The 10,132-nt window shown below is 48.1% G+C and overlaps 1 protein-coding gene across 3 annotated transcripts in view; it reads left to right on the top strand.

Moving 5' to 3' along the window:
• Positions 1-9,184, top strand: part of slc7a1a (solute carrier family 7 member 1a) — a 26,170-nt gene extending 16,986 nt beyond the window's left edge. For all 3 annotated transcript variants that reach the window (XM_080013781.1, XM_080013780.1, XM_080013782.1), the window contains 6 exons: positions 610-746; positions 4,026-4,128; positions 4,697-4,902; positions 5,916-6,067; positions 6,178-6,286; positions 7,621-9,184. In XM_080013781.1, the coding sequence (XP_079869907.1) occupies positions 610-746; positions 4,026-4,128; positions 4,697-4,902; positions 5,916-6,067; positions 6,178-6,286; positions 7,621-7,808 (895 nt within the window). In that variant the 3' untranslated portion in view covers positions 7,809-9,184. The remainder of the gene's footprint in view (positions 1-609; positions 747-4,025; positions 4,129-4,696; positions 4,903-5,915; positions 6,068-6,177; positions 6,287-7,620) is intronic.
• The last annotated feature ends 948 nt before the right edge of the window (positions 9,185-10,132 follow it).

Genomic DNA, 10,132 nt, shown 5'->3' with positions numbered 1-10,132 from the left:
GCCGCCAGGTCGGGGACGGAAAGCTGAACCCGAGTGATTGGCCTCGGCGTTTTCTCGTGTTGAGAGAACAGCTTCAGTCGGTGATTCCTCATCACTCGGGTCGACTCCCAACGTTCCAAAAAGAGGAGGTTCAGTTTAAAAGATGCCGGGGTTGTCCCTTCGAGCGGTCCGTTTGGCAGTCGACTCGCAGACCTCGCAGGTGTCAACCCGCGGTAAACTTGTCAGAACACCTTGCCGCCGGGATGTTGCCGCCGGGATGTTGCCGCCGGGGTTACAATTGGCGGAGACGAATCACGGCATGCTGGGCGCCGCATTTCCACGAAAGGAAGTTTTGTCCTTTTTTTTTTTTTTTTGTGATTTTTTTTTTTTTTTCCCATTCAGGGCAACTGGAACCTAACAAGCAGATATTAACACCGCGCCCGTCCTTTCAACCCATTGCTAAAAAAAAAAAAATCCCTGTCTGTCGCTCAGTCGATTTTCTCTCCTTCCCGATCGCCTTTCTGATGATTTCTCCATTATCCCCTCTCCTCCTTGCTTCCTTGTGCTCCCTCCCCAAAAACCCTTCTGTCGACCGAAATGAATCTTCCACGCCCCCCCCTCCCACGCCAGTTTGTTGGGTTCCATGTTCCCCCTCCCCCGAATCATCTTTGCCATGGCGCGGGATGGCCTGCTCTTCTCCTTCCTGGACCACGTCAGCGAGAGAAAAGCCCCGATAACTTCCACACTGACCGCCGGGGTCATGTCCGGTAAGACAGATGGAGGAGGCGGGGATGGGAGCGAAGGCATGCGATTGGAGGGGGGGGGCAGATGCAAGTATTAAATTGGGATTTTTTTTGGATGAGGAATATGTTTCAGAATCAGAATCAGATCAGAAATACTTTAATAATCCCAGGGGGAAATTATTTTTGTTACAACTCCAAATCTACATACAACATATTTACATACAACATATAATAAGTATTAAGAAACATATTTATATATAAATATATATATATATAAATATATCTATATACACATGGTAAAGTGTAAAATGTACAGTAAAAATGTGCAAAAAGAAGAAGGTGCAGAAGTGGAAGTCCGTGTTTTGAGGTCAGATTACAGAGAGGGGGTGTCTGACTCTCTGAGGGAGGCGTTGTAGAGATTGATGCCCACAGGCAGGAATGACTTCCTGTGGCGCTCTGTGGTGCATCCGGGTAAGAGGAGTCTTCTGCTGAAGGTGCTCCTCTGCTGGGCCAGTGTGTCGTAGAGAGGGTGTGAGACATTGTCCAAGATGGACTGAAACCTGGACAGCATCCTCCTCTCTGCCACAGTCGTCAGGGTGTCCAGCTCCTCTCCTACGACATCACCGGCCCTCCTGATTAGTTTGTTTAGTCTGTTGTTGTCTGCGACCCTCAGCCCACTGCCCCAGCATGTGGCAGCGAAGAAGATCGTACTGGCCACAACAGACGCATAGAACATCCTCAGCATCGTCCGGCAGATGTTAAAGGACCTCAGCCTCCGTAGGAAATAGAGTCGGCTTTGGCCCTTTTTGTAGACTGCCTCGGTGTTTCTGGTCCAGTCCAACTTGTTATTGAAGTACACCCCCAGGTACTTGTACTCCGCCACAGTGTCCACAGGGAGCCCCTGGATGGAAACAGGGGTCACGGGTGTTTTTGCCCTCCTCAGATCCACTTTGAGCTCCTTTGTCTTACTTACATTGAGGTGCAGATGGTTCAGCGCACTCCAAGTGACAAAGTTGCCCACAACAGTCCTGTATTCACTCTCATCAACTATTGCTGAGTCATCAGAAAAGTTCTGAAGGTGGCAGGACTCAGTGCAATAGTTGAAGTCTGAGGTGAAGAGGGTGAAGAGGAATGGAGAGAGGACAGTCCCCTGTGGGGCCCCAGTGTTGCTGACTACTCTGTCAGACACACAGTTCTGTAGGCGTACATACTGTGGTCTGCCCGTCAGGTAATCAACAATCCAGGACACGATGGGGGCCTCCACCAGCTGGTAGGCGAACTGCAGTGGATCAGTGAAAGGCCTGACCATAGGCCTTAGCTGCTCCAGGACGAGCCTCTCGAAGGTCTTCATGATGTGGGACGTCAGAGCCACCCGTCTGTAGTCCTGAGGGCCGCTGGGACGCGGCGTCTTCGGCACAGGAACGAGGCAGGACGTCTTCCACAGCACAGGGGACCCTCTGGAGGTGCAGGCTCGGGCTGAAGACTTGACTGAGTACTCCACACAGCTGGGGGGCACAGGCTTTAAGCACCCTGGGAAATACACCGTCGGGGCCTGCAGCTTTGCCGGAGTGGAGTCTCGTGAGCTGTCTTCTCACCAGGTCAGGCGTGAAGGACGCTGTAGAGGTGACAGTTGGGGGAGGGGTGGGGTCCTCAGGTTGTGGAGGACATGATGTAGAGCAGGGGGGAGGGGTGGAGTAGGTGGGTGTGAATTGAGGCGGTGAGGAGCAAACAAGGGGTCCGTAAGGAGGAGGAGTAGGGGGAGATAAAGTGGCAGTTGTTGTTGAGCAGCCAGCAGCAGAGACTTGTGGGGGATGAGCCGCAGTATCAAACCTATTGAAAAATAGGTTCAGTTCATTGGCCCAGTCCGCACGGCCCTCCAACCCCATGCCACCAGTCTTCTGGAACCCAGTGATGGTTCTCATGCCACCCCACACATCCCTCATGTTGCGGCACATAGCAGGGTTTGAGGTGAACCAGGTTGTCATCTGACCTGCCCAGAGGGGGGAGAGAAGAGGAGATGTATGCATCCTTAATGTTAGCATACATCAGGTCCAGGGTCCTCTCCTCTCTGGTAGGACAGCTCACGTACTGTTTGAAAGTCGGCAGAACTCTGTTCATGGTGACATGGTTAAAGTCTCCCGACATGATGATGAGGGCACTGGGGTGTTGAGTTTGAAGTTTGGAGATGGTGGTGTGTATGATGCTGCAGGCAGATGTTGGGTTTGCAGAGGGAGGGATGTATAGGACAACGATGATGACATGCGGGATCTCTCTAGGCAGACAATATGGACGGAGTCCAACGGCCAGCAGTTCAGCATCCGGGCTACAGAGCTGTTCTTTAATGGTGATGTGACCAGGATTACACCATCTGCTGTAAACTAGAACGGCAAGCCCGCCGCCTTTCCGCTTACCGCTCTCGGTACAATCCCGGTCCGCCCGGACGGTGTGGAAGCCATCGACAGAGACGTTCTGGTCCGTAATGTCCCTGTGCAGCCATGTCTCAGTGAAACACATCAGACTGCACTCCCGGTACTCTGCGCGGCTCCGCGTTAGCGCCGTTAGCTCGTCCATTTTGTTGCTGAGAGACCTTACGTTTCCCATAACAACAGAGGGGAGACACGGCTTAAATCTTCTCCTCTCCATAAGCCCGTCCCGTCTCGACCCTCCACTCTTCCCCCGATGTTGCTTCCCTCCTCTGCATCCCCGGTGTGTTTTCTCCCAGAGTTCAGATGGTATATCAGCTGGTCTGGCCACCATGCCGGCCGGCATTAGCGCGATCAGCTGTTCTCCGGAGTAAACAAAGGCAGCGTGTCCCGGTGGAGGCGGCATAATAAAAACAACACGAAAAAAAACAAAACACGAAAACTCTCTAAAAAAAAACTTTGTTAGAGAGAGCAGGACTTCACAGAGTTAGAGTGAAAAAAACAGAACGAACAAAAGAGAATAAAAGTTAAGAAAGTTAAAAAGCAGACTCAAAAGTAGGAGCAATGTAACAGGCAGCTTTCGCGCACGCGCACTTCAATGATAAAACAAGAGGAAACCTGGGCAAGAAGCGATAAATTAAAGGCGTGGACAAGCATTACCACCAACACAGTGAGATGCAATCGGATCCTCATGAAAACGTAATTTGGGAAGTGGCGAAGGGAGCCCCACTGATGTCATATACTGCAAAACTCTTCAAACCTTAACCAGCCAGACCGTTCTGTTTTTTTTTGTGAGTTTTTAAGTGATCCTACAAAGTGCTTTTTTGCTCACGATGTCTCTCTTGTTCTATTTCTCTCTCTCTCTCTCTGTCCTTTAAAGCTATCATGGCTTTTCTGTTTGACCTGAAGGACCTGGTGGACCTGATGTCCATTGGAACTCTGCTGGCCTACACCTTAGTGGCTGCCTGCGTCCTGGTGCTCAGGTACACACACACTTTCCAACATACATATACACACACACACACGCACACACACACACACATAGTAGACAGATAGATACTGTAGATCGGTGGGTAGATCAATCGATAGATAGATCAACAGGCAGTCGTAGCCAACCTACGAAAGCAACATGATGCCGTCAAAGACATCGATGTAGCGCCCGTGGTGTCTGAATGGGCCTCAAAGATAACATTAAATTGCCCATTAGGAGAAGTTAGCGTAGATATTGAGACCCTGAAGTCTTTTCATAAAATTATTGGCCCTGTGTTTCCCGTGAGAAATACCGTTTATTCTTTTTCCATTGACTTCCACCGAGTAAGAGGTTTTCCGGAGCAGCCGCCCAGTGGCCATCGGCTGAACTGCCGCTTCAAGCACGTCTTGCGTTGGCCTCGACACCGAACGCTTTTGCGCTTGTATCATGGCAACATAGCAACCCCCTCAAGTTGAGAAGGCGTGTTGTTGTGTTGTGTCGTTTCTACGGCACAGGAAGGGCGGCCCCAATAGAGCGGCGCGCTTTCAGCTTGTGTCTGCGTTGTTGTCTCGTTGTGCCAGGTACCAGCCTGAGCCGCTAAGCGTGGACTACCAGATGGCCAGCACCCAGGAGGAGGTGGAGCTGAGCGACGGCATCAGCGTTCCCAGTATGGGCATCCTGCCCGGCGTGGAGGAGCGCTTCAGCTTCAAGAGCCTTCTGTTCCCAGACAACCCAGAGCCCTCGGCACTTTCGGGCTTCTCCGTCAACGTCTGTGTCAGCATCATGGGTAGGTGATCCTGCGCCGGTGCATGATGCGGGTCGAGTTGAATTTGCAAGTTAATTATTCAAAGCTTGTTGTGGCTGACTCTGTGCCAGGAAGGGGAGGAGTCTCCTCGTGACTTTATTTTTTATTCATCCCCAGGGGGAAATAGCCGTTTTACAGCAGCTCACATCAGCACATTAGGAAATGCTAATAAAGTAACAGAATAAAATAGGAAGAAATGGCAACATAAAATAAACCAAGAAAATTACAAAATGAAATAGACAAACCTGCAACCTGCAAGTATGGTACATATCGTAGAAGTACTACGCTCGTACTGCCTCGCCAAGTCCATCACACGCACACCTCGCTCATGTTTTTCTATGATTTTGCGCTTTAAGTCAGTGGAAATCATCCGCTTCTTCTTCTTAGCACTTTTTTTTTTTCGGACCCATGGTTCGAAAAAAAAAATTGCCAAAATAACTGCACAAAAAGCACAAATCGCGAGCACAAAACACAAAAGCGATGCTTCCACGCTCAGGTAACCACGTGAAGTGAAGGAGTGGGACGCGGGACGCTGGCCGCATTCGCTGGCCACGCCCACTAGCGGCGGCACCTGAAGCTCGTCACTCACATTTTTGCTCGCAAATCAATACAAAAAAATCGACGGAACGACGGCTCGTAACTCGGAAAACTTGCATGTTAGTGCACTCGTAAATCAAGGTACCGCTGTATAGCCGGACCTCGAAATTAACAATAAACATGCGAAATTCTCCTAAAATAAACAATAAACAAGGGAAATCTGGCAAGATACGGTAAACCTCAAAATTTACAACAACGCAAAGAATGATTATCTTATGCTTCATCACATTTGATAAGTCTGTTGAGGTCTGACCAGCATATTAGGAATTAGGATGCATTCATCCTAATTCGTCTACAGAGTGCAGATAATTGCAATGTGATAACCAAGAGTTATTGCCCACAGCACTCAATACACTCGATGAAACCTCTCTTTCCCCCCCCCACCATCAACCCCACAGGCAGTTTGATCTTGGTCTTCAGCGTGCTGGCGGTGCAGGGCGGCTCGGCAGTGTGGAACATAGCGGCTCTCAGCGCCATCTTCATCGCGTGTCTGGTCCTCACCTTCGTCGTGGGGAGACAGCCGGAGAGCAAGACCAAGCTCTCTTTTAAGGTTCGGCGGTTCCTCCTTTTTTTTTTTTTCCCTCACGCTCTCGAGCGCCCTCCGCTCCGTGACCCTCCCGTGTCCGGGTCCTCACCCGCTCTGTTGCTCCGCCCCTTCAGGTTCCTCTGCTGCCCTTCATTCCGGTCATCAGCATGTTTGTCAACGTCTACCTCATGATGCAGCTCGACAGAGGCACTTGGATAAGATTCGCCATCTGGATGGCTATCGGTAGGCACCTGTTCATTGTGGCTCTCTTTTGTATGACGTTGAAGACAATCAACTGCAGTGGTGCCGGGAGCATTTTAGGGGCAGGGGAAAAAAAATCACAACAATGGCACTTTCAAGTTTTATCTATTGTATGTGGCGCTCTAGAGGGCACTCTATGATGCTTTCGCTATCATAGGTGCACTTGAGAGGGCGCTTAAAGGGGCCCTATTATGAAAAAGTCCCCTTTTCGGTGCTTGTGCACATACATTTGGGTCTCTGATGGGCCTACTAACACACAAGCTGAGAAAGAAGACATTCCAGTCCGTGTGTTGGGAGCCGCCTGTTTCAGAAAACATGTTGTGAAACAAGCCTTTCAGATTTGCGATCCCTTCCTGAGTCACTCGGCCAACATTAGAATTAGAACCGGCCCCACGGCTGGAGAGTAGCGAGCCCCGCCGGGAACCGCTCTGTTCGTTTCACAGACCAGCACAAATCTTTTGAAAGAAAGAGGAATCAACTGTTTGTGACACAACTGCAGAGGGAAATGTGAGGATTAGAAAAATGATTCTGCTGTGTTTTTCTTTCTTAAAAAAAAAAAGGGTTGCCGGAGGTTAGACCGTAGGCTGCGGCGGGCATCCGCTGTGCGTTTCTCCAAACAATAACAATAAAAAATAGTGTGATTTTATCGCAACGTATTTGGTTTTTTTTATTTACCGACGTTTTCATGGAACAAAAAGTGGCCGCGTGCAGTTTCCCTCTTGTAGATCGAATATGAGTGAAGATCCAGCGACTGGATTGCTTATTTCTCGCCCCAAACTGGTTCGGAAACAGATTATGGTGGACTGATGAGGTGAAAACGGTGACCGTTTACGCACTAAATCCAACGGAACCCGGAAGTAAATCTCAAACCCCATTGGCTCACGGAACCGGGAATTTGTGCTCAAGCCCCATTGGCTCTCAGAACTCTGGGCTTCGCGAAGCACCGCCCACTAAACGTACTGTCCTGGAACAGGGTGGGTTTAGAGGCATGAATGGCGAGAATGCATAAGTGGGATTTTAAGCAAAGAACTATGATATACTCACATATATATATATATATATATATATATATATGATATATATATATATATATATCATATCATATATATCACAAAAACCTATTCTGGGGACCTCAAAAATATGTAAACTTGTTGAAACGAGCATAATGGGTCCACTTCAACACCGTTTTCTCTATCTTCGAGGCACTCTAGAGGGCACTTTCTCTGTGTTTTTCTACATCACAAACCGTTTTTGGAATTTGTGAAGACCCCTCCCCCGCCCCCTCACCAACAACTTGTTTTTCCCCTGTTTTCCAGGTTTTGTGATCTATTTTTGCTACGGCATCCATCACAGCACCGAGGCGCGTTCTCCGCCGGACACGGAGGTGAGCGGCTCCAAGCCCCTGCACGAGCACGGCGAGGAGGCCATGTCGCCGGAGAAGGAGGCGTTCCTGCACGACGGCGTAGAGGCCGGGGTGGAGGACGACATGGACGGAGATTTTTAAATTGAGCCGAAGCTGCTGCTGCTACACCCCTTCCAACCTGACCCGACCTCAATCTCTTCTCTCTCAGAAGGATCACTCCTCTCCGTGAATGTAAAAGTAGTGTCCGTGATCAGAAAAACGACGACTCCGCTTCGGGTGCTTTGGTGGAAGATGGATAGCTGTTAACATAGACCACTGCTCCCCCTAACAATGACTTGTGAGATGTGAATTCAATATCGGGCTTTTTCCCGGTGTTTCAGTTTTTTATAACGAGCTACGCATGTCCTGTGACCGTCGCTTTCTCGCTGCCTTTGCCAGAACGGAGGGCTTCCGGACAAGAGAGAAACACGCGAAAAACCAACGTTGCACCAGAGGAACCGGTAAGGACAAAGACGGGCCTCCGCGTTTGGTCCTTTTTAGAATGAAACGACGGAGCGTGTCTTTGGAGCGAGGAGGAGCACTGGAACACGGGGAGAATTTGAGCGCCTCTGAGCGCACGCAACAGTGTCTTCAGTCTTGTCAGTCTGCCGCATCCCCCCCGCCAGGAGTGGGAACAGCGGGGACGGTAATGGCGAAGACTGATCTTTCCCACCTTCCTCCCTTCTCAATCTGAGCAGAAGTTGTGTTTACATCCGTGCACGCTGGTACCAGTAGAACAAATGATGCTTGAATGACAAGTGTACACGTCTTTACGGTTATGTAACCGAGGCTGTATTAGGTTAATAGTCCTCGTAGATCAACAGTGGCTTGTGTGAGACGCTGGAGCTCTGTAACGCCTCTCAAAACCACCAGGGGGCGGCAGAAATCCAATCATCCGTCGATACTATTTTCTCTCGCCGTGTTAAGACAAAACGAACAGTGTGCCATTGTGTTTAGGGAAGAATGTTAATACGGTGGATACTGCCCTTCACAGAACACTGCGTTCAATTCCTTCGCTTGCCAAAAAAAGCATGCAGATAGAGGGGAAGACTGTGACCGGCAAACATTCGCTAAACGGCTCCACGTGTCGCGAAATGAAAGCGCGAGTGTTGCCGAGCTCGACGTTACATTCAGACCTCGCACACATCAGTTGGCGCCATACGTCTCGCATTTTGGAATCTGCTATTGCAACTGTGGATATTGATAGTTAGAGAATGAAACTTACCATGTAAGACTTTGACGATTATGATGGTGGGTTGATTTTTTTTACAGTGCTGGTTGCTGTGTTTTCTCGCATTGACAGCTTCCTCATGCCGTTGCTGCTGCTGGTGTCTCTTTGTACGAGAGGATTCTCTGTTTGTTTTCTTAGGATTTTAATCGTGTATTAAGTTTTGGAAGTTGTGCATTTTATTATTATTTTTTGTTTGTTTTTTATGTTTTATTTCCGGTGTATCTTCCGGTGAATCCTTTACTCTCCAAGTTAAATTACATCTGTATTCAGAAGAGTTTTCAATACTATATATATATATATATATATATATATATATATATATATATATATATATATATATATATATATATATATAATTTGCAGCACAAAATAATCAATATGACTAACCAGTTTATGTAAATATGATATATATTTTTCTTGCCATAAATTATTTGTAAATTGGAGAAAATACCTTTTTTATTTTTGGATCCTTATGAGTTTTGCATATTGCTTGGATCGTTCCTCTTGAAATCCAAGAATCCATGTATCAAATAGTGATAGTGACGCTGGGAGTTTTGTAGAACCTGTGATTGTATGTGTACCATGCCTCCATCTCGGTCCATGTGTTGCCCCTCACTCTTACTGGTCAACTCTGTGCTTGCTGTTTGGAGAACAACCATTTTCTTCCATTTGTATGATAGTACTTTGTGAAAGAGGAAAGAGAACCTTGAATAAATGGAGATAAATGGGAAGTGAATTAAGAAATTTTATCCGAGGATTTATCCTCCTCACAGCAATTGCAGAAGCTACTGGCTAAAAAGTGGGACTCATGTCGAGGTGATGTTCAACTTTTACTTAGTCGACAAGTGATCATGGCTATTCTTTGCGTTTTTTCTAAATTGCCGCTTTTCTCAGCGGTAACTCATTAAACTGTCAGGGCTCATTGTCTGTTCTGCACATTTCGTATTCTGCCTGTAGAGAACGAGTACTCGCGCTGGACTATAAATCAACAAGACCGATGGAGGCGTCGGTGCGACTCTTACCTTTAAGGTGAAAGAGGTGTCGGACTCTTAAAGTGTTGAGCCTGCTTCACATCGACTGCGTAATCGTATCCAGACGGTCGGATCCTTCCTCCCGGGATGAACCGCGTCTTGAGTTTGCACAATCGCACAATTCAGTTATGTAAAAATAGATTAAAAAAAAAAATAAGAAGAAA

This window comes from Zeus faber, assembly GCF_960531495.2.
Source record: "Zeus faber genome assembly, chromosome: 14".
In the NCBI taxonomy this organism is placed as follows: domain Eukaryota; kingdom Metazoa; phylum Chordata; class Actinopteri; order Zeiformes; family Zeidae; genus Zeus; species Zeus faber.
Note: the sequence above shows the minus strand (reverse complement) of the source record. Positions and strands in the feature narration are given on the sequence as shown.